At 43.3% G+C, this 24,348-nt stretch overlaps 6 protein-coding genes and 1 non-coding gene across 7 annotated transcripts; 3 read left to right on the top strand and 4 right to left on the bottom strand.

Moving 5' to 3' along the window:
- Positions 1 to 141: 141 nt before the first annotated feature.
- ARP6 (Actin- protein 6) lies at positions 142 to 1,517 on the top strand (the record flags this gene model as incomplete). The annotated part of the gene is made up of 2 exons (XM_044825636.1): positions 142 to 571; positions 619 to 1,517. The coding sequence occupies 2 exons, from the start codon at positions 142 to 144 to the stop codon at positions 1,515 to 1,517; spliced, it is 1,329 nt and encodes a 442-aa protein (XP_044678553.1).
- Positions 1,518 to 2,001: 484 nt separating this feature from the next.
- J7337_008009 (uncharacterized protein) lies at positions 2,002 to 3,003 on the bottom strand (the record flags this gene model as incomplete). Its single annotated transcript, XM_044825635.1, has 1 exon — positions 2,002 to 3,003. One exon carries the CDS (start codon positions 3,001 to 3,003, stop codon positions 2,002 to 2,004), a length of 1,002 nt encoding a protein of 333 aa, XP_044678552.1.
- A 5,181-nt stretch (positions 3,004 to 8,184) lies between these two features.
- On the top strand, positions 8,185 to 9,964 carry J7337_008008 (uncharacterized protein; the record flags this gene model as incomplete). The annotated part of the gene is made up of 3 exons (XM_044825634.1): positions 8,185 to 8,670; positions 8,724 to 9,175; positions 9,229 to 9,964. 3 exons carry the CDS (start codon positions 8,185 to 8,187, stop codon positions 9,962 to 9,964), a joined length of 1,674 nt encoding a protein of 557 aa, XP_044678551.1.
- Positions 9,965 to 11,315: 1,351 nt separating this feature from the next.
- Positions 11,316 to 12,583, bottom strand: J7337_008007 (uncharacterized protein; the record flags this gene model as incomplete). The annotated part of the gene is made up of 2 exons (XM_044825633.1): positions 11,316 to 12,341; positions 12,389 to 12,583. 2 exons carry the CDS (start codon positions 12,581 to 12,583, stop codon positions 11,316 to 11,318), a joined length of 1,221 nt encoding a protein of 406 aa, XP_044678550.1.
- Positions 12,584 to 14,086: 1,503 nt separating this feature from the next.
- J7337_008006 (uncharacterized protein) lies at positions 14,087 to 14,624 on the bottom strand (the record flags this gene model as incomplete). Its single annotated transcript, XM_044825632.1, has 2 exons — positions 14,087 to 14,237; positions 14,320 to 14,624. The coding sequence occupies 2 exons, from the start codon at positions 14,622 to 14,624 to the stop codon at positions 14,087 to 14,089; spliced, it is 456 nt and encodes a 151-aa protein (XP_044678549.1).
- Positions 14,625 to 15,841: 1,217 nt separating this feature from the next.
- On the top strand, positions 15,842 to 18,504 carry J7337_008005 (uncharacterized protein; the record flags this gene model as incomplete). Its single annotated transcript, XM_044825631.1, has 4 exons — positions 15,842 to 15,861; positions 16,051 to 16,204; positions 16,257 to 16,688; positions 16,744 to 18,504. 4 exons carry the CDS (start codon positions 15,842 to 15,844, stop codon positions 18,502 to 18,504), a joined length of 2,367 nt encoding a protein of 788 aa, XP_044678548.1.
- Positions 18,505 to 20,406: 1,902 nt separating this feature from the next.
- Positions 20,407 to 20,478, bottom strand: J7337_008004. Its single transcript has one exon. It is a non-coding gene; the product is annotated as a tRNA-His (tRNA).
- Positions 20,479 to 24,348: the final 3,870 nt, after the last annotated feature.

Below are 24,348 nucleotides of genomic sequence, written 5' to 3'. Positions count from 1 at the left end.
GAGACCCCTCATGCCAAGAGCAAAATGACTGCACATCATGATTTCAACTCATGATGGCTTACGTAACACCCCTCCCATCAAATCCATCGCGCTCAAACCTCCAAAATCCATCATCACATATCTCATCACCAAACTCCCACCATGGCCGGGCCACGCAAACCCAAACCCGCGCCCCCAAAAGGCCCATCAACAACCCTCGTCCTTGACAACGGCGCCTCCACCATAAAAGCCGGCCTCGTCCACTCCTCCACGATCCCCTCCGAGCCCCGAATCATCCCCAACGTGATCGCCCGCGACCGCACGCGCAAAGTCTACGTCGCATCCGAGCTAGAAAAGTGTCGCGACTTTGGCGAGATACAGTTCCGAAGACCTGTGGAGAAGGGGTTCATTGTAAATTGGGAGGCGCAGAAGGAGATTTGGGATAGGGAGATTTTTGAGAGAGAGGAGTTTGAGCCTAAGGATGCGAGGCTGATACTCGCTGAGCCGCCGAATGGGCTGCCGATTCTACAGGCGAATTGTGATCAGATTGTTTTTGAGGAGTATGGGTTTGAGAGTTATTATCGGGGGATAGGTAAGCTCTGCGATGGGCTGATGGGGCTGGGATGCTGATTGCGACAGGGTCGACGTTTAACGCGTATCACGATGTGCAGAATATCTTTCGAACGCCACAAGAGGCTCCTACGGTCGCTAATACCCCCGCCGAAGCTGTCATGGTCATTGACTCTGGATACTCGCATACAACCATTACACCAGTACTTCGCGGCCAACCGTTACAATCCGCGATCAAACGACTAGATGTCGGCGGCAAAGTCTTGACGAACTACCTCACACGATTGATCTCACTACGGCATTTCGACATGCGTAACGACACACACATTGTCAACGAGATGAAGGAACTATCATGCTATGTCTCCGCCGACTTCAAAGCCGATCTCGAAAAGTCATGGAAGGGAACGAGAGGCGAACGTCGACCAGATTATCTGTCCGGCGGCGGTATCGCCAAGGATTACATCCTCCCCGATTTCCACACGCGCTTCAAAGGAACTCTCGTCGACTACGATCCCGCACGCCACTCCAAAGCCCGAAAACTAGCAGCCCAATCCGAAGAAGACGCCCTGACCCTACGCAACGAGCGCTTCACAGTCCCCGAAGTCCTGTTCAACCCCTCCGACGCCGGTATCCGGCAGCCCGGTCTCGCAGACCTCGTGTACGACTCTCTACAAGAACTGCCCATAGGACTCTGGCCAGCGTTGCTAGCGAATATTATCGTCGTTGGTGGGAACACGCATTTTGATGGGTTTATTCAGAGGCTGCAGAAGGAGGTTGTGCAGAGGGTGCCGGATGATTGTATCGTTAGGGTTGCGAGGCCGGCGGATCCGGTGACGCATACTTGGTTTGGGGGTGCGAATCTGGCGTGTCATGTGGATATTGAGAGGTTGGCTGTTACGAAGGCGGAGTATGAGGAGCATGGTGCTTCGTGGGTTGCGAAGAAGTTTGCTGCTGGGTTGGGGACGTGAGAGGACGGGGGGTTAAGGAACTTCTATCAGAGTTGAGGAGTGGCCATGCTTGAGGGCGCCTTCGTTGTCCAGGACGAGACACTTGCGCAGTTCTCTCATCTTTATCGGGGGGTTGAACTTGGTGGCAACAGGGCCTCACGTCTGGTCACAGATTGGCAGATCCTGCTCGAATGATCTGTCCCCATGGTCAGCAGCGCTCCCACCTCTCCATCTCCTGCAAAACTCAGGTTCAATTGGGTATGAGATGATGATTGGGACGGGCCGGCTCTGCCAATCTCACGCATTACCCTATGGAGCCTCATTACGGGCTTCTTCTGATGTTTCTGTATCAATATGGCATTGATACATGTATCAACGTTGTCGCTAGACGGCTTGCACTTCACAAACATAACGACAGTCGCAAGCAAACTAGTACATTACTGTATCATAGTCTACATCTAATAACAAAACGCCCGCCCATGGTATCACAATTCCCATCCCATCCTTACTCAACATGAATCATAACCTTACCACCACTAGACCCCTTCTTCAAGTGCTCAAAGGCCTTGTCCGCCTCCTTGAACCCAAACGTCGAATCAATCACAGTCTTGACCTTGCCCTCCACCAACCAATCCCTCAGCTGATCCAGATCCTTCTTCTTGTTCGCAGTAGCATACGTAGCAAACTTTGCCTTTACACCGCCCAGAAACGAAGGTCGTACTAGGTTCGTCGTTAAGCTGAGAACGCTCTTGGCTGAGACGTGACCGCCCACGAAGACAAAGCTGCTGCCGGGGAGGAGGAAGTTGTTTGATGAAGCGTAGAGATTGGGCGGTGCGTCACCCACGTTGTCGACGCAGTGGCTGAAGACTTGACCGCGCTTCTTGAGCTCGGCGATGACATCGCTGGTCTTGTAGTCGATAATATCATCCGCGCCTAAGCTTCTGCACAGCTCTGCCTTTCCAGTTGAGCACGACACTGTAACAGAACATCCCAACACCTTGGCGATCTGAATACCCCAGAGTCCAACACCGCCCGAGCCACCGTTTATAAACACCTTATCACCACTCTTGACATACGGCGCGATACTCTGATACGCCGTCAACCCCGCGGTGCCCACACCAGCAGCCTGATCCATATCCAGGCTCTCAGGTATAACGCTATACCCCTCCTTATCGAGGATCGTATACTCCGCCAACGAGCCCCAAGCCTTCGTCGGCGACGCTCTAGCTAGAACAAAATCACCCTCTTTCGCGTCGGCAACGTCTTGTGCGACGGAGACGACGCGGCCGCTGAGATCCATGCCTGGAATCTTGGGGAAGGAGGTGATGAGGCGGGATGCGAGGCCGAGCTCGCAGACCTTGTAGTCGGCGGGGTTGAGGGCTGCGCTGGAGACTTTGACGAGGATCTGGCCGGGCTTGAGGGTGCTTGGTTTGGGGAGCGTGGTGAGGCGGAAGACTTTTTGCATTGGGCCTGGGTGGGCGACTTGCCATGCTTGCATTTCAGCCATTTTGAGGTTGTGATTGTATTGTCGCGTCAAGATTCTAATGTCGAGATTGATGTTAAGGTTGGAGGAGTTATGAAGGATGAAATCACATGGAATAAAGGTCAAGACGTACGCATCATAATATAAGTATCAATGACGTCTTTTCCTGTGAGGGGCGGAAAATAAAAAAAATAAATTACTAGGAGTCAGTCTAGCGGAGATGGCTTGGCTCATGAGTCGGAAGAAAGACTAGAAAAAGACGATTCTTATGGGGGTATTTCTACATACGGCGTACATATGCACTTAAAGTTTGTTATTAAACGCTGGGATGTCATTATTCAGCTCGTTACATTCATGTCATTCGATTGTGTTCTACTGTTGCGGAAAGTTTTTTTTCGTATTGGGTTGCATTGGCGGAGATTGAAGCTTCGAGGGGTTTCGTGGGTGGTGTTTTTGCGGAGTTTTTGCGGAGTTTGAAGAGGTTCATTGAGGTTGGAGTTTCAATTCTCTAGATATAGGCCGTGTTCGATTTGGCGATGTTTTGAAGTAGTCAGTTTGTGCAACTCATACCGCTCGGTGAGCTTGCGCTCTTCCTACAGCCTCTGCTCAATGCGATTGTCGCAAGGGTTCAATCGCGAATCTTGAGTCAATCACATCGCCGTCGTATCTAAAAAAATTGACACTCGTCAACAACAACCGTTGACACGGCCCAGCCCGAGGTCGGTCCGCTTCGCTCGCACCCAGCATAACGGTACACACCCCGCGCCGTGATCGTGAAGGCGGCGCTTTGGATAATTGCTGCTTCCGCAACGGCGTGGGGTGGTCATGATCGGAGATCTCACAACCTTGATGAGGAGATAAGATCGTGGTGTTTGAATGGTCGTAGTTTGAGGCATCGTGAATGGCGCCGTGTTCGAGGTTCCCAGCAAGGTTGGCGATGGCGACATGCTCAGCGAACTACCGAGTCAGGCCGCTGAAACAGTCAAAAGAAACGCGCGTCCATTGCCCGAGATCGCATCTACTGCTGCGAGCGATTTTGTCTGTAGAAAGTCAGTTCTTGTATGATGAAAGGTGATTGATCATGAGGCATGCTCAGCGCGATAGGACCTGTCTGCTCGTGAGCTGCTGGCGCAAGAGCTTCACGAGACAAGCTATCCAGTCGCGACACCGGAACTACTGAACGAGCTCCATCTAGGCGAAAACAAGACCAATATCGATCAATCGATCATCATTTCTGGTCATTGTGGATGACAGATTTCGCTTCGTGTCAGAATCTGGAGTCCGATCGATGATGCTTACTCACATCACAGCCCAACCCCAGATACCCACGAAAACCCAACCCTGCAGATAGATCTAGGGTAACTTTCAACAATCACATTTTCACCCGCAACGACAATCGCCAAACCGTTGCATTGTCAATGATCATCGCTTTTTTTCGTATGTTACCCTATTAGATCTAGAGATCTTCATCATGCCATGTCAAAGCGGCGGTCGCCATTGATGATATGATGGGGGATTTTCGCATGCACCGTTGGCAAAAACACACGACACATGCAGCTTGAATTATCGTTCAGACCAAGCCGGAAGAGGCACGGAGCTCATCATCACGAGACCTTGTAGCTATTGTAAAACAGGAAATAGATATACAGTGAATCTGGGTAGAGCTGACGATGTTAGCGCGCCAAGGGAGAAGTCAATTCTATGGCTGAAAGCATAATTTGTAACTCTGCTGTTACCTTTTTAGTTTTACTCTACTGCTACCCATTGTTTTCTCTACTGATTGAGACAGATGAATCTGATTCATGATACTCGACATGGTATTGGACAGCGACTGGTGAGTCAGTGACGGATGTCTTGGCCGCCTGAACCGAGACCGATTCACCGATTCAACGTTGCGTTTGGCATTTAAAGCAAATGGACGAATCATGCAGAGCAGATGGAATGTTGCGGGGAAGAAATAACGAGATGGGTGTGGATGGGCAGCGTCGATCAGCAGGCGTGGGCTACCTACCATTGGACATCTGAGACAAAAACGTGATGGTTGTCCTGGGTAATCATCACAATGAGACAGTCGATAAACTCTAGAACGAATCATCCCATTTTACAAGAAGGATCAGTGCCGTCAGAGGCTTCGTTAGCTGAACGAGTCTGATGACTTGCTGGAATCCCAACGCCACTTGACACTCAGCTCATGAACGATGCGGGAGAGTACTGCATTCGGAATACACATCCGCATGTTCGGAAAGACGGCTGTTCAGAAGTTCTAGGTTCTCGGCCGAGTATTGCTAAATAACCATAGTTTAAACATGGTAGGAATTTATAAGAAAAATCTTCTTTTTTCTCCAGTCACGAGGAGCGAAACCCCGGAGTTGGGCGTATTTTAATGAAGCTGGGGGAATCTGACACGATGGCTTCAGAGTGAGTCCGGCCGAGGACCCACTTGGATCAAGTGCCATGGAAATCGACGTGAGCCCAGGGGTAGCTTTTCATTCGGCAAAGCTCAGGGAGAACTTGAATACTCCAGTTTATATGGAGTTATGTTATTGCTTGGTCATGGCTGATATTATGTTGCATACATAATCTGTCAATGATCTGGTTCTGGTCTGTTCTCGTGACCCCACGGGAATCGAATATTGAGGGTCGAGTTAATACAATGGATCGATTCCGAGGCCACGGTTCAGATCATGTGGTTGAAGCATCGCATGCAATGCCTCCCTCACTCTGGGCTCAATACCAGTATCTCGGTGCAATATCAGGTGTAACTTCAACTCCGCCGCTGACCTGCTTTATCTCCCAACACATGCACCAATACAAGATCGGTAATTAATTTACAAAAAAGCCAAACCAAAACCAACGTGGTAATTGCGGCTACTATTCGATTGAGTATGTAAAAAAAATAGCTAGTCCCATTCCGCGGCAACCATTTACGGCTCGTGTGAGCGTTCCTTTGAGTTCTCTCTTACGGAAGAAAACGCTGTATTACCCAAAAAGCGCACCCGCACCCCTGCCTGCTTTCTCAGTGGTGTGGTCAAAACTGAACTGTTCTTGGCCCAGCCAGCCCTTGACGTTTCGGCCCGGAAATTGTGCATGGCAGTGACGATTGGCGGTTCTCGTGACGATGGTGGCTTGTTCTTCTACTCTAACATCACCAATTTACTGAGTATTCATCAACTATCAACGAAGGAATCAAGCCTCGGTGAAACGGCGATTCTCTCCCCGCAGTCGTCGCTTGGCCTGAAAATCCGGAGATTCTGGGGTCGGATGCATAGCAAGCCACTACAAGGCATCTCGGTCGCCGACTCGGAGGCACTCGTTGACACTTTTCTCTGGGGGAGGAGGTTTCTAATCCAATTCCCCAGACCAGCAAAAAAGTGAGGTCTCATGAGTGGGAAGGGGACAACGCTATTACCCCAAAGTATTGGGTTGCGCGGTGGTGAGCTCGGTCAATTACAACCCATCCATGCAGTCGGGGCAGCAGGGGCGTAGCGTCTCGAGTACCACCGAGAGTCGCCCGTGGGGACCCCTTTTTGTATTCCTTTTGCTGGGTATTGCATTCTACTGGGCAGCAGCTGTTGGTAGAAAGTGGTGAGTGTGGTGAATTTCCCCGCGTCGGGCTTTTGAAGAGGGTTGCGAGAGGACTGCCGATTACTGGCTGAAGCTTGGGTGAGTGTGTGGTGTCGCTATGCTTACGGGAAACGTTAGCATGGCATTTTTGCAGATATGGTTACAGTGATCAGCATCAAAGATAGGCTTCATCACCTCGTCAATTCTACCCTGAGCTAATCTCTAAATTCCTTTCATTTTTCGTAATCGTCACGATGCTTCCATGGGTTATACCGCCAGCTTGGTCTAACCCTCTCTTCCCATTTAAAGTCCGTTCCCGTCTGACTCGAATTCTACACTCTAGAACACTTCCTTTTTCTCGTAGAAGGTCCCGTGATGGAAAAAGAACAAGCCGCAAGCGCAAGGAAATAAACGGCCGGGCGATTACTCGGCGCTTCTCCCTGTAGACCCAGGCCCGTTAACGTTATGGGTCTTTTCTAACCGCTGCCCTCCACTAAAAAAACTACGGGCAACTTCTTCTTTTTCTTTTGTGTTCGGCCTTACTTCGTAGCACGCCCCACGAGATTCCCCCAGACCAGCCCAGATCAAGATATTGGAGCGCGTCAAGTTTTTTTTTCTTCTTCGTGATGGATGATTTTTAATTAATTAGTTGATGGGATCGAAACGAACGTGTTCTTGTGAGACGGTGACATGTTCACCACATGATGGTCTTGTGGTACAGGAGATCTTGGGTTTGGTGAGATGGAAGAAGGGTATGTGATTAATTTACACTTACTTGTTTATTGTTCATGCTATTCATTCAGTGTCATTTATAAGGAATGCATGCATTTTCACTTAGACGCCCGAAAATCGAATCGTCAAAGTTTCTCCGTATTTTTGCCATGTTTTTCTTACCCGCACCCCACTACCTGTACCCGAACCTCATGGCATGGCATTCTTTCTGCGGCCGCCTCCGCACTTTAGGGGGCGTGCACACAGCGTGATGCCCCCCCCCTGTTCCCCCATTTACCGTGCCCCATGGGCCCCCGGGACCATTTTTAGCGTCTGGCCCCTAACCAAGCTACGCTAAGCTACTCGCTAAGCTACTCGCAAAGCTCCGAGGTCATGGGCACCTCACTCACTCACCTCACTGCGCGTCTGTTTCTTTGGCGCCAGAGAGTGGTAGGATCAGAAGAATCTGGATGCTCGTGAACGGCCGATGGTTGCCAAGTTTACCTTAGTTACCCGAGTAGGCAACTTGTAACCTTGCCCCCCCTTGTAGCACTTGTGAAAGGCGATGGAGGTCCTTGACCTTGTTTGGATTAGCTGCGATGGGATGGGCCAGCTTACAGCAGTGTCAAGGTGCATTGGCATTGGCATTGGCATGGCATGCTCTCTTCATCGTTGGTAATAGAAAGACACACGAACTAACACGCACATCTTCAGTTTGCTCGTTTGAGATTAAATAGACCCTGTTCCCCCCTCCCTCGTACAGACTCTCTCCTCCTCATCACAGCTCATCACTTCAACAACACAGCTTGTTTCACATCCACTCTCCTACTGTGATTGACTTCACACAAATAAATAAACCTCCCCCCTTCTCCTTTCCCCCCCCTCATTCAAATCTTCTTCTGCCTGGTTCACAAAAAATACCACTTCAAAATGGGCGTTGAAGATCACAAAGAGGAGCGTCGCGGCTCCGTCGCCCTCCAGACTGCCGAAAATGTCGAGCAGATCGAGGCCCCCGTCACCTGGAAGGCCTACATGATGTGCGCCTTCGCCTCGTTCGGTGGCATCTTCTTCGGCTACGATTCCGGATACATCAACGGTGTCAACGGCTCAAAGTACTTCATCCACCAGGTCGAGGGCGCTGGTGCCGACAGCCTCAGCGAGAGCCACACGTCTCTCATCACCTCCATCCTCTCCTGCGGTACCTTCTTCGGTGCCCTCATCGCTGGTGATCTTGCCGACCGTATCGGCCGCAAGTGGACTGTCATCATGGGTTGCTTCATCTACGCTATTGGTGTTGTTATTCAGATGATTACTGGTCATGGTGATGCTCTCGCTTGCATCGTCGTCGGTCGTCTCATTGCCGGTGTCGGTGTCGGTTTCGAGTCTGCCATTGTCATTCTGTACATGTCTGAGATTGTAAGCCTTATTCTCCTCCCTCTTCACATAAACACCATGCTAACAATTACCAGTGCCCCAAGAAGGTTCGCGGTGCCCTCGTCGCCGGTTACCAATTCTGCATCACCATCGGTCTCCTCCTCGCTTCCTGCGTCGTCTACGGAACCGAGAACTTCGACAGCATGAAGTCCTACCAGATCCCCATCGGTCTCCAGTTCCCCTGGGCCGTCATCCTCGGCGGTGGTCTCTTCTTCCTCCCCGACTCTCCTCGATACTTCGTCAAGCGTGGCCGCATCGAGGACGCCATCGAAGCCCTCTCCCGAGTCCGTGGCCAGCCCAAGGACTCCAAGTACGTCCAGTCTGAGATCGCCGAGATCATCGCCAACGAGGAGTACGAGCGGCAGATCATCCCCGACACTACTTGGTTCGGCAGCTGGGCCAACTGCTTCAAGGGCAGCCTCTGGGATGGCAAGTCTAACCTTCGCCGAACCATCCTCGGTACTTCTATGCAGATGATGCAGCAATGGTAAGTTGTCTCAACCCCAACCCCAAAACAAGATCACCACTAACAATAGCCAGGACCGGTGTCAACTTCATCTTCTACTACTCTACGCCCTTCCTCCAGTCCACCGGTGCTATCAGCAACGTCTTCCTCATGTCTCTCGTCTTCACCCTCGTCAACGTCTGCTCTACTCCCCTGTCCTTCTGGACCGTTGAGCGATTCGGTCGCCGAAGCATCCTCCTCATCGGTGCTTTCGGTATGCTTGTCTGCCAGTTCATCGTCGCCATCATTGGTGTCACTGTCGGCTTCAACCACACCCACGCCTCTCCCACCGCTGGCAACCCTGACCGCGTCATCGCCAACAACATCAGCGCCGTCAACGCCCAGATCGCCTTCATCGCCATCTTCATCTTCTGGTTCGCCTCCACCTGGGGCCCTGGTGCCTGGATCGTCATCGGCGAGATCTTCCCTCTCCCCATCCGATCTCGTGGTGTCGGTCTGTCCACCGCCTCTAACTGGCTCTGGAACACCATCATCGCCGTCATCACCCCCTACATGGTCGGCACCAACCGTGGCAACCTCAAGTCCTCCGTCTTCTTCATCTGGGGCGGTCTGTGCACCTGCGCCTTCGTCTACACCTACTTCCTCGTCCCCGAGACCAAGGGCCTGTCTCTCGAGCAGGTTGATAAGATGATGGAGGAGACCACTCCCCGAACCTCTGCTAAGTGGCGACCTCACACCACCTTTGCCCAGACTATGGGTGCTGGTGAGGTCAAGCATGTTCCCATGACTGAGCATGACGACAACGTCTAAAGATTATGAATCTTGTTAACAATTGCTGCTATTCACGAGGAGGTTATCTCTTTTTTTAATTATACCTGAAAGTTGGGAGGTCACGGTGGTGACCTGGGGAGGAGAAAGTACATGAGCATAATGTGTAGATATCAGAAACAGACTGAATATCGATTCATCTTTACATTAATTATCTTTGTCTTTGCCTTTGTGATGTCAATTGCCTGGTATTTCTACGCCTTGTGTTTTATTGAATTGATCACAGTCGATCCTCAATTCATTCCACTGTTCTCGACTTACACCGACGTTACGATCCCGATATCGCAATAGCAACAACAGCAGCCAAGAATGTTGGCTTGTTCCCAACAACGCTCAATCGGCCCAAGAGACGCCATCGACAACAACTTGCATAAGCCTTCCGATATCGAAAATATAATACCCCGACAATACCGATGCGACTCCTTACCTGCTCATCCCCCGAGGCAGTCGAACCGCAGCAATAACGCTCCCATGAGTGAGAATTTATTGGACTGCAGATCGAGAAATTAATTTAAACAGTCCATACAGTGCAAAATCTACTATCTTGAGGTTCAAATAAACTTAACTGGGTGTGTGGGAACCATCTGGTGGTGCGTCCGGATGACTCGGATAGATCCAGCCAAACGGGTGCTTCGGGGGCAAGACTGGATCAAGATATGTCCAAGGAACGAAAGTCTATTGAACGCGAGATGCGACGGGTTTTAGTCGGTCTTGATCAGTTGATCTGTGCTTGCTGATGCTGGAGGATCATGAGGTTGTAGAGTCTTTTGGGGTTATAGATTTGCGTCAGGGTCGGTGATGATATAGTCATACCACCTAGACCCATGCTGGAACTAGAATGAAAACCTACAGCAGATTATTTAGGTTAGGCTTGCATTGGGAGAAGGTGTATAAAGGTCGGTTCACAAGTCTAGACTGCGTAGCTAGCTGATGACATATGGCTAATAACTGCTGGTCTCGTGGAGATGAGCAATTCAAATACCTGTAACTACTAGCTTGTATCCAAATAATCAGGAACATAAAGACACTGATAGTTCGGGGCCTAATAGAGGAAAAGGACGTGAAGCAAAGAAACTCAGGCTTCGATCCTAAGCGACAATAAGGCTTGAGTAAGTTGAGTATGAGTTTAAAACGCCTTTACCTACTGTATTTGGCACACTGATATCAAGTCTGCTGCTTTCTACTTACCAGGGAAAGAAAGAATGTTCAATATCTTGGAATTGGTGGCCTACGTTTCGTATCTTCTCAACTGAAATCAGGAAGACGATATATATCCTCACAGCTTCATGATTGTTCATCATATCCTTTCATTAGCAACATCACATCTCATAACTCATGGAAACTCTGACAACAAAGCCTCAAAAGCCTGCATCAAATCCCCCTTCAGATCCTCCAAGTCCTCCACGCCAGTACTAATCCTCAACATCCTCTGATCCTCCCCACGGCTCGACATAGCACGCCACTCGCACAAACTCTCAACACCACCTAAACTCGTTGCATGCTGAAAGATAAACAGCTTACTTGGTAACCGCTTCGCATGCTCTGGGTTCTTCAGCCATAGACTGAACACGGGGCTGTGACCACCCGGCATTTGTCCCTTCAGCCACTCTGCGTTTTGTTGGATGGATGAGTGTGCGATCTTGTGGACTATACGCCCGATGACGGATGATGAGTCTGAAAGACCGGCGTTGAGCCATGATACGAGTGCCTCGGCGGTTTGGGACTGACGCATCACTCGTAGGTGAAGAGTTCGTAGTGATCGGATGCCCAACCAACCTTCCAAACTTCCCATGACATTTCCTAACACCATTCGTTCATCCCTCAATGTCTGCTCCAGCCCGGATTTAACCTGCTGCGGAGAAACGATGACAATACCACAGAGCATATCAGAGTGTCCACCGATATACTTCGTCCCACTATGCATGACCAAATCCGCCCCAAACTGAATCGGATCCTGCAGCGGCGGCGGCGCAAGCGTAGCATCAACGGTAAGCAACGCCCCCGCCTCTTTAGCCTTCTGACTAAAGAACGCAAGATTTCTCGCTTCGCCCGTAGGGTTCAGTGGTGTTTCGATATGGATCATATCCCCAGGCCCCGCTTGATCAAGATCATCAAGCGAAAGCTTCTTCAAACCGTTGAGTTTAGTCATGAGCTCGATTACAGCGTGAACACCATGATAGCCATCAGAGATAAAGATTTTCTTGGGGTTGATGGCGATTAACATTGAGTGAAACGCTGCGACGCCGCAGGAGTATGATACAACGGGGTTCTTGAAGAGGGTCTTGAGGACGATTTCTAGTCTGCTGTAGTTGGGAGCTGTGTAGCGAGAGTAAACGTGTGAATCGAATGGAGCATTTGGCTATCAATGTTAGTAATTCTTTGAGTAAGGGTGAGGAGGGTAAGTACATCGTCGTTTTCCATCTCAACGAGATCATCAGGATTGCGGGCATAGCGATAATTCACAGCTGAGTGCATAGCCGGGGCGATGGCCCGGTGAGGACTGACAAAATCATCTGCGTGAACGGCCTGTGTTGAGAAATGGAACTTGGGTAGGGCTTGGGAATGAGCCTCTGCCGTGAGGACGAAGTTGTTGGATGTCATGGTGAAGGTCACTATTGATAACCTGATATTCTTGTGCTATCAGGCCATCTGCATTGTTCAGGGCGATTACTGTCGGTTTTATAATATTTCATATTATGGATCTCGGTCGGATCGTCGGCCGGTATATAGCTATCTACTATGCTATCTTGTCAAGATGGCTGCGAGCTAATGTCATGACATTGAAAAGGGCGCACAAGTATCTCGGTCCGACACCGGAGTTCGGTATCATGATGTTTCTCCCACCTAATCAACACGCAACTTGATAAGACAAAAAGATAGTAAAACTCTGCCCAGTGGATCAGTAGAACTTGTTACATAATTGTTCAATTACTCAGTGCATAAGTTCTGACCCAGTATACAGTGAATGCCTAAGCTATCTTAGATCTTGGACTTCATGCCCTGCGACTCTTTCTTTGCCTCACTATATAACTTCTTGGAAACCAAACCATCGAGAATTGCCTCAGCACGATGATACAAAGGTCGGAGAAAAGGAAAGAAAGTATAAAGCACTTCGTCTTGTCCAGAGAAAAGATGCGAGAGCGAAAATCAGCCTGTAGATCATACTAGATGGATTACACAATGAAGGGAAAGTCATGGGCAACGATGAGCATTTGCTCCCTAACCATGCCATCTGACAGGTTCTTAGCATCTGCTCCAAGGTGTCCTTTTGCGCCGAAGGGGTTCTTCCTTACGACCTCCAGTTCCTTCTCATCAATGTGAAACTGCCTGTTGAGTAGTTATCCCCTTTGACAGTATCCGAATAGGCTGAGTAACGTCAATGCAGCATATATCTAGAGTACCATTGATGGCCTTTTTGGTGCTAGTAAGCTCTTTATCAGCTGAGAAGAACCTCTGCCAAGCTGTCTCGTATCTATACTCCTTGTTAGTACTATCCTCGATGTAAGCTATTTTGACCAACATAGTCATGAGAGAGCTGGTCTCTGATGTTCCGAAGACCAAGTTCTCGATACTCTGGCTTGTGACAAAACCTTCTGGATCGCCTTCACCTGCAGTAACTCCCCAGGAGAAGACTGAAAGACGGAAACACTGCAGCGACAGATCAGTTTTGATGCCACAGAGGTCTGAGACCTTGGACTCAACTCTGCGGGAAAAACGCTAGTCCTTAAGAGTTTTCTGCCCTAACCCATGGCCTTTCTAATCTACATTCATATCAGCGTATAAGGTGGAGGGACAGTAAACAAAACTCATCTCCGTAACCGGAACACCTCACATGATTTCCTTCTGACCCGCCTCATCAGGCTGTTTGCCCTAAGATAATTACAAGTACATGTTCCTAAACCATTTCCCTCACAGCAATATAGAAGATTTGTTGGAGTTTCAAGAAATAACTTGTCTCCATGAGACAGGAGTCTACTTATTACTGATGAGTTATTACAATGCCTAGGTCTTCATTCCATGTAATGGTTCCTAATTGGTAACAGTATATTCAGCTACACTGCGTCTAAGTAAAGCCTTCCTTCACTAGAGGTCAGAAAGTATCTACTATATGAGTGAAGTCGAGGTGCTGAAAAAGCTCCAAGTTTGCGTCCGGGAGGTAAAGTTAGTGCCTGATACGAGGGCAACGCGGTCAAGGCCGACTCGACTAATCTCCTTGCCACTCCATATTCCCTGTTTCTCGCCCACACCTTGGTTGCTATCATATGCTAGTTAACATCACATAGAATCCGCATGGTAAGGAAGACTTTACCAACCTCAACTCGTCACCAGTGATTTACTTGGCAAGGGCGGTCTTGATCTCGACGTGCTTAACGGCTCTCATTTCCTGACCGAGGGCAGCGGCACGACCAGGGAAGTCACAGTCTGAGCCTTGACCCTTGCAGCACCTGTCGAATCCACTGAGATGCTCAGAGATGGAACCAGCTTTGCAGTCATTACCAGAGTAAACACCGTGGTAGTCGTTACAGCACTTGTGAGTTGCGCCGTTGTTGAGGTTGCCCTTAGATCCGTAGCACTTGCATGCTTCTCCAGTGGAGGAGAACAAAGCAGTGATGCTGAGAACAACAAACTTGGAGAGTTGCATGTTGGCTGAGGAGGAGGAGAGGAGAGTAAAAGATCTGATCAAAGTGTTCTGAGATGAGAAGATGATTGTTGCTTGATCTTGAGAGCACCGAAATGAAGGCTCAAAGGAGGCTTTTTATGCACATTGTCGGCATCACTTCTTGCTTGCCGTCTTGGTCATAGTGTTGCCCACCGGCCTGGGTACAGCGTTGGCATTGTTGGCATCGACAGACCGACACAAAGTTGTTGGTTCAGTGACTCAGGACTGTATTGTCTGTTGGTTGTGACCATGATCGTGCAGATTTACTACCAGGGCTCATGGGCCGTTGGGGCTAGTGAACCGAGGACTCCGAAATTAATCTCTTGGTATGTTACATGTTGTTCGAAGTCTATGAGCTACTTGACGAGACCTAATATACATCTCGCTCATGGCTTCTTCCCTTTCAGCAATGGCACACCCTGTTCTTTCAAAAGCTGCCACAGGAAGGACCGGATTTTCTTGCAGAAAAAGGGTCTCTTGACGTTGCGACGTTCCGTAGGTATCGATAAGCAAGCAGTGGGTTCAAAGCTGGCCACAAGGTTAAGCTTTAGCCTCAAGGTCAGACTACGCAAACTAGGCCTTCAAAACCCTGCAGATCTGGCCCAATGGAGGCTGAAATACCCTTCCCATTGCAGGTTCCTGTCCGGCTATTTCGGCAATGGACAAATGTGATATCCAAAGACTCTGGGTCTCAGTCAAGCAGCATAAAGAAGCTTTACTGGGATCCTGAGGTAATACTCCAATCGGACCAGCACGGGCTGATAACCCCTGTCCAAAAGACGTCTCTGATTGGATTCTCCAATACGGCCCGTACCTTAGAGGAAGGTATTCAAGCTTTTATCAGACCATGTCTTAATTGCAGGGTACAACCAACACAGTTTAGCCCAAATTAGAGACATCCGCAGTTCCCCATTGGTGCTTCTAACCCGTTATGACTACAGAGTGGAGGTTGACAAGAAGCAAGTGAAGCACTCAACCAACAAAACTCGGTACTTTTGAGGACTAGAAGTTTCAGACATTTGACAGAACCAACAGTGTCCGTGATACGAGCTTTCTGCCATCGTAATTGGATGCTCACGGCAAAGAAATGCCGTGAGCGGAATGCACATCCAACATGACATCTCCTTACTGTTTAGTTCGTTCTACAGCCAACGTTGGTTCTCTGAGCCATTTTGTAAACCCTTCGATACAACTTCGCAATGCCCTTTGGCTCATCTGCGTACCTTGTACGCGAATAACAACGAAATCCCTCGTCAACGATGATTGCCCCACGAGATTTTCACAGCAATCCGCCAACCCCAATTGCATTGGCTTTGCTTCTCGCAGTAGCAACAAGCTACCTCTTTCGCCGGGAGGACGAACTTTTGTCGGAGATTTTCTGTTGGGCATGCTTACCGATGATATTTAGAGCCAATACCTTTGTAGAACATGTCAGTACCGATCTACCCACCAGGCGTGAGCCTCGGCATACTCTCCCCCCAGCGTTGTCGCTGTGGGCTGTTGCGGGTTGTCTTTCCATCGTATCCGGATGTCGAGCTGAGGCGGATAGTTTCAAGCTCTTGGTATGTTCAGTAACATGACCTGGAAGAAGCTGATTGTAACAGAAATGCGTAGCCTGTTTTGGCCCCCTTGCTCCTTTGGACAGAGGGAAGCCTGAATCGTAACCCTCAGGGGCGCGATGCCGCGGATATCTCAAAGTTAGCCCCCCTGTCCAGTAAGCTGTGGATAGCAGCAATCATTGCAGCTCTTCTGACCTTGGTTCTGATTGACTGGAATTACTCTGGACTTGTGCCTTCTGGTGTTGCAACTGGCGCCTCTTTCATCGCCTATCTTTCATTCCAATCAAGACCAAAGGGCGGTTACTTCTTACCTCACCTGAATCCCTTCGAAGAGCATGTTTACTCTCTTGCACCGAGAGTGACTGGACTCCTTTTAGTTGGTAGTCTTGCCAGAGTATCTGTCTTTGGCCTTCCACGAGCTAGTCCCTTGAACGCTTTGTTCCTGGGACTGGTAAAGGCGCTTTTCTGGCGATGTGCTTCCAGAGCTGTGCGTTAACCATTTCCCCTCCATTCATCTATGGGCTTCTAATTTCCAATCCAAGGCTCGTCACACGTCATGGACTCTTCCGACTTTGATGACCACATTCGGTCTTCTAGCAACGGGCGATCCTTTCGATTTCACATTTGAGAGCCAAGCATTATTAAATGCTGTATGTGCCTTGCTCTGCCTTGGCCAGATTGCTGGTTTCGTCCCCAGACAGATACGACCAACGCGAGTCTTGTACGCCTGCATTATGCTACCGATAATACCATATGTGACCAACATTATGGCTATTTATCACGCACGAACCGATGCTCCTACCTTCACCACGGAGACACCACATCCAGTCATGGCCCTGTATAACAAAGCACAGAAAGAGTTCGAGAACCAATATAGAAGGCAATCGACAGCCTTCGACGCCGCGTCGCATACCTATCAGAGCAAATACGGTAGAGAGCCACCTCCAGGCTTCAAGAAATGGTATGACGCTGCGCGTTCTAATGATTCACCATTGGTCGACGAGTTCGACTCCTTGTATCAGACAATATCGCCGTTCTGGAGGCTGAGCGGCAGTGAGGTTCTTGATGTTATGCATCAGGCGAAAAGCCTCCCTGGAAGCGATTTGTGGCTTTGCAAGTTTTCAGGCACATCGTCGACAACAAAATGCAGTCACTCATATCGTACTTTTGACAGACATGTATCGCGAATGTTTAACAATATCTTGGCCAATTTCACTGGACTTCCTGATGTGACGTTTCTTGTCAATCACATCGATGAACCTCGTGTTATTTCTCATCATTCTGCTGAACCATCTTCTCCCCACGATCGAGGGATAACTGTGGAAGATCGCAGCCGACAACCTATATGGGACTTGGTGACCAAGACCTGTGCCCTTAGAGAGAGAGAAACAGGAGGCCAAGACAACATCAACACATTTGGCCTGCCATTCGTGACCAACATCTCATCAGCCCAAGATCTCTGTCAGCACCAAGAATACAGCGGCTCACATGGTTTCATAATGAGTCCCGTCTCGTTCCGCCCGATCCATGGCCTGGTTCCAATCTTCTCAACCGGCAAACTATCCACGATGAGTGACATTCTCATTCCGAGTCCAGCGTATACCGAGCAAGAATTCATTTACAACGAGTCTAGAGATGTTGACTGGGGTCGAAAAAGACAAAGCCTCTACTGGGCAGGTTCAACCACTGGAGGGTTTGCGCTTGATACCCGATGGCAGTTCTTCCATCGACAACGGTTTGTTGAACTCACACAGAATTTGAGAACAAACAAATGTTATGGCTACCTACAAACGAAAGGTAGTGTTTTGCAGAAAGTCAAATCCTCTTTTCTAAATGGAAGACTCTTTGACGTCACCTTCACCCGCATTTTCCAATGCCAGAGAAAAGCCTGCAGGGATCAAGATGCCTATTTCAACACCAAATCCTGGGTAGATAAAGACGAAGCCCTCAAGTCAACGCTTGCCTTTGATATAGACGGCAACGGTATCAGCGGCCGTTATCACAAGCTACTTGCTTCCAAGTCAGTGCCAATGAAGCAGACATTATTCCAAGAATGGCACGACGATCGACTAGTACCTTGGCTGCACTATGTACCCATCAGTCAAAGTATGGAAGAGCTCCCGGAGCTAGTCTTTTATCTCACCTCGACTGCCTCCGGAAAAGAGGTCGCGAGGCAGATCGCAGAGCGAGGTCGACAATGGCATGCCAGAGCGTTTCGTGAAGTCGACATGGGCCTGTATGTTTACCGGCTGTTGTTGGAGATGGCAAGGCTTCAAGATCCTCAGCGCACGCCTTGGGAATAATAAATTGCGGTAAATCTGGATGTGTAAAGTATTTTAGGCAAAGTTCATCGAAGCGAGTATCTTCTCCTCTGCGCATAGCACTCTTTGGCGCAGTGTATGACGCCATTTGCAGTAGAGACTTGAGGCTGAGAGCTTAGAACAGCAGAGAGAATTTAGTTGCCTTTGTGTTAATTTTGTGTTGTATCTTTGTGCCTCTTAACCCTCAGCCTCAAAACCCTGTTACAGAAAGATTACACAACACTTGATAGGTTACCGATTATAAAGCCTGTTATCTTTGAAGCCATGTAAATATTGGCTTCTCTAGTGCATGAGGACCCCTGAATCAGGCTCGGCTATACAGAAACATCTTACAGACATTTGCAGGTTTTACTTGTATTTCAGCCATTGGCTATTATTTATGTTTAATTCTTTTGCCTCCACTCAAACCAACAAGGTTATATTTTTGTGCTGTCAACTTGGCTGATCAGTGGCTACAAGGTTGTATATCCTTGCTGCCAATGCAAATCAAGGACGCGATGAGTGTCGTATCATGACTCATCGTGGCACCCTAGTGGTCTGATTGCGCGGCATCACTGGCCATTGACTTCGAACGCGTTTTTCAGATCGTAACTACTAAAGGGGCCCATTTACTTCACTCAAGCGCACGGCATTAACATCAGCTGTCAGGGCTATCACATCAGAACAGCCCTCTCCCAAACCTTGTTCAGGCAGTACACCATCACCCACAAAATTGTCACTCAGAGTTCATCACTAAAGCATCACGCTTCCATCCACATACCTCATATTCAAACCCAGCCTCGACTTTTTTAACCAAAGATGAAGTTCTCCCTGCTAATGATCTTGTTCTTCACCACTCTTCTCTCTTCAGGAGAAGCATGCAGACTGAGGTGAGTTAGATATGTTACTCGCAGTTGAGACTTGTGACTAAAGGTTTAAATCAGGAAAGAGATCATAACTTGGAGATGTTCCAGCGAGGAAGGGAAACCGAACGATCGTAAGACTGACGAATGCTGCGAGAAGATCAAGGGCAAATTGAGTAAAGACGGAAGGAACTGCAACGAGGAACTCAAAGGCATGGTAAACAAACCCAAAGCCGAAATCTCGAAGAAAAGAAGAGAACGGATTGATGAAGCTATGAAGTGCTGCATCCCGCCCGGGAGTGAAAAGAAGACTACTAAGGCCAAAAGTACTACAGCCAGAAGTATTCAGGCAGCAGCAGTACAGCCAACAATACTACAGCCAATAGTAATACAGCTTACAGTAGTACAGCCAACAGTACAGCCAACAGTTGTAGCTAACAGTACTACAGCCAATAGTACTACAGCTAACAGTACTACTACAACTAGCAGTACTACAGCTAACAGTACTTTGACTACCAGTACTAGAGCTAACAGTACTACGGCCAACAGTACTACGGCCTAGAATGTTCCTGGTAAATAAGGCGTAAGTAAATCTTGTTGAGATCGAGGTTGAGGTGATATAATATTCTATTGCTATATGCTCTACTTACTGACCTACTGACCATCTCTTCTAGGGGTCTTGTACAATGGGGAGACGCTATGGGTAGTTGGCATTAGGGAATGGAATGAAAGGGGGCCAGGGCCGTGAGCCGAGATACGTCTATGACAACAAGAGAAATGTTGTCAGCCCGACAGCCAAATAATAAGATCCTCTTTTATAAGGCTGAAAGATCATGAGCCGGCATTTTGCTTTGTGCCAGAACAACAAGAGCCTCTGAGAATGCGACCAGCTTCACTTGAGTATTGGTCACGTCATGTATCAAGATTGATAACTCCTCAAACTGCAGATCAGATCAGGCCAAAGTATCAAAAAATAAAATAAAAGATTTGAGTCTAGTCAAGTCCTTGAATTGGATTGGATGTATTCCCGTGTCTTCTATCACGGCCACGCCGGGAATCGAACCCAGAATCTTCCGATCCACTCTCGGACGCCTTGCCATTGGGCCACGCAACCTGCATTTCACTTCTCACGAGCGAAAAATCGACTCGACTGCTCCCCGAATGGCGAGACGACCAATCAGTGCCGAACCTTGCGAAGGATTCACAATCCTTTGCCTCTCTCTTTGAGGTGTTGGGTGATTTGTGTGACAAGGAGGGTAAGCAGCGGGGTTGCATGTGTAGTGCTTATTCGTGTGACTCTTCGCATCAGCAAAGCGAGTCCTAAGGGATTGGGATAAGTATAAAGAGAGATGATGCCTCGTCTTTTATTCTGGAGGATTTGCACTGGTGATGGTCCGTTGATATTGTGAACTTAGTATGGCTTCAACTCAGAACCCTGTTCGCATTGCGATGCGTGATAAACACTACAATGAACGCTCTGAGATTCAGAATGCAGCGATGAAAGCTGGTCTTGATTTGATCCCTAATTTCTCGGACAGTAAGCAATAGCCTGCCGGTCTTTCATACTGGTCAAACGATACTGACATCTGGTAGGAGACAATCTGGTAGTCGTTATGTTAGGAAAACCTTAGGTTAGATCTACCTAACTGTATATATCTTAGCTTAGTTTCCCTTATCTAATATAAAGCTAATATAAATTAGCTTTAACTTAATTAATTTAATTTAACCTTTTTAAAGTCTCTTAAACCTTATTTATTTACTTACTTTAATATAAATTAGCTAGTTATTATAGTTATAAGCTTAAGTAAAAAGTTATTTTAATAACTTTTATTATATTTATTTTACTTTAACTTACTTTATTTAATATAATTATTATATTATTTCTTTTTTTTTTAATATAATAAGGCTATATAAAGAAAATCCTTTATTTTTTTTTATTACTTTATATTATATTTTTAACTATTATTATTATATATTTAAAATAATAATTTTAATATTAATTAATATAAAATTAGTAAATTTAATTATATTAAATTTTTTAAAAAAGTAATTATAATAAATTTAAGTTTTAAAAATATAAATTAAAATAATAAGTATTTAAAAGCTTATTAATTTTAAGTTTTTAAATATTAAAGATAATATTTTTAAAGTATTTAAATTTAAGTTATTTAAAGATTTTAATATTATATAGCTTAAAAATTATAAAGCTATTTAAAAAAACTTTATAATATAATATAATAATTATATAAATAATAAATTATAACTTTTAATTTTATAATTATTTTTAAATACTTTTATTAATAATTAATTTTATAATTAATTTAAAGTATATTTAGTATTTTTATAATAAAAAAGTAAAATAACTAAAATATATATAAATTAATTTTAAATTATAATAATATATATTTTAAAAATAATTAATTTAAGTATAGTAATTATAATAAAAATATAATTATAAAATAAATAAAAAAGTTATTATTTTACTTATTAGTTTTTTTATAATATTAAAAAAAGCTATAGTTTAATATAACTATAAAGTATATTAAAATTTTAAATAAAGTAAAAAAAGTAAAAGTTAATTTTTAAAATTAGCTTAATTATTAATATTTTATTTTTATATAAGTAAAGTTATATAAAATTAATAAAATTTAAAGATTAATTATATTAATTAATTTTATTAATATAATTAATATAAAAATAGCTTTTAGTTAAGCTATTTATATAAAGCTTATAACTAATATTAATTAAGTAAATAAAAAACTATATTATAATATAATTAATATAATATAGTAATTTAAAGTTTAATTTTCTAAAAACTATTATTTAAAAGCTTTAATAATTAATATAATATTTATAAAAAAAAGTAATTATAATAAACCTTAAAAATACTTATAATTTATTTTTTATAAAATATCTAAAACCTATTTATATAAGTAAAAGGAATATTATTAAAACTTTAAGAACTATAGTTATATTAAGGTTACTTTAAGTTAGGCTTATAAAAGCTAAATTATAATAATAATTAAAATTAAAATTATAGTAATTTAAGTAAAATTAAAAAAATTTATATAAAATAAACTTAAATAAAAGTTTATAATAAAAGGTTTATTTTTTATATTTAAAAATAAAAATAATAAAAAGAACTTTACTTAAAAATTAAATAACTTTAATATTATAAAAATTAATTTTAATTTAATTATTAAAACTAAATATTTTTTAATAATATATATAAGTAATAAGCTAAAATACTTTTTATTTAACTTAACTTTATTTAATAATTATAATATAAGCTATTTAGTAAATAATATTAGTTTTTTAAAAAAAAGAACTTTTATTAAAGCTTATAATAAATAAGTTAAAATAAGTAATACTTACTTTCTTATTATAGGCTATAAAATAAAAATTATTAAAAATCTTTTAAATAAATTAAAAAAAAAAAAAAAAACTTATTTATTTACTTTTAATAAAGTAATAGTTATTTATAGTTTTTATATAAATATTATATTAAAAATACTTTTTTTAAATATTAAAATTTAATATATTAATTATAATTATACTTTTTATTATAAAAAACTTAAATAAAGTATTATTATTATTTAAATAAAATAATATTATAATTTTATTTTTTTTTAATATAAGCTAATTTTTTATTACTTAAATTACTTAATTTTAATAATTTAAAATATAATTTTAACTTTTTTATTTATAATATAGTTTATAATAATTTCTTTAAAAAGCTATAGTATATAATATTATTTTTTTTATAATAAGCTATATAAAAAGCTAGATTTAAAATAACTATAATATTTAAAAGTAAAATATTTAAAAAGTTAAAAAGTAAAAGAATTTATAAAAAAGATATAAAAAGTAAAAGTTAATAAAATAAAGTAAATAAAGTATATACTTTATATATAAATATATATATATAATATAATTAGTAAAAGAATATTAAGATATTATACTTTTTAGCTATTTTAGTAAATTTATTAAAATCTTTAAAATTATAAAAAAGGCTATAATAATATAAAGTAGCTTTTAATAATTAAAAATAAGTTTATAAGTTTTTTATATATTAAATTACTTTTTAATAAAATTAAAAATATAATCTTTAATATAATATATTAATATAATAAATAAATAAAATAATAATTTACTTTTATTATATATAAAATTTAAAGTAATAATAAATATATAGTAATTTATAAATTAGAAAATATATTATATTAAATCTATTATTATAATAAAAGTATTAAAATTAAAATAACTTTAATAAATATATATAAATTAAATAAAATAAATAAAAAAGTAAATAAAAAAGTATTAAAAAAATTAAATATAATACTAAATAAAATATATTTATTAAAAAACTTATAGCTTAAGTTTATTTAAGTAATTATTTACTTATTAAATAAAAGCTTAAAAAAGGGGTTTTTAAATATATTTTTACTAAAAATACTTAACTTATAGTTTTAAAATAATATATTATTACAGATTTATAAGTATAATATAAATTTAAGATTTAATTAATTTAGTATTTATATATATATAAATACTAAGCCTATCCTTTAAAAGGTAAAAAGAAGTAATAATAATAATAAAAAGTATTTAAAATAAGCCTTAAAGTATATATTAAATACTTAATAAGCTATATAGTTAAAAACCTATATTAAATATAAATACTTTAGTTAAAAAAAGTAATTATTACTTAAAATATCTAGTTTAATAAAAAGACTTTTTATAAATTAATATCTAATAGTAAATTTATATAAAAAATTAATATTTTAAAAAATTAGATTTTAAAATACTAAACTATAAATTAAAGTATTAATAAAATACTATTTTTAATTTATTTTATTTTATTAAATTTAAATTTAAAAATAAAAGTAAAAAACTTAAATAAAAAGGTAATATTAATAAATATATTAAATATAAATAATATAAAAATTAATATACTTAATAATAACTTATAAATAAGTTATTTATT

Source organism: Fusarium musae, chromosome 6 (genome assembly GCF_019915245.1).
Source record: "Fusarium musae strain F31 chromosome 6, whole genome shotgun sequence".
NCBI classification, from domain to species: domain Eukaryota; kingdom Fungi; phylum Ascomycota; class Sordariomycetes; order Hypocreales; family Nectriaceae; genus Fusarium; species Fusarium musae.
This window is presented reverse-complemented; position numbering and strand designations above follow the sequence as displayed.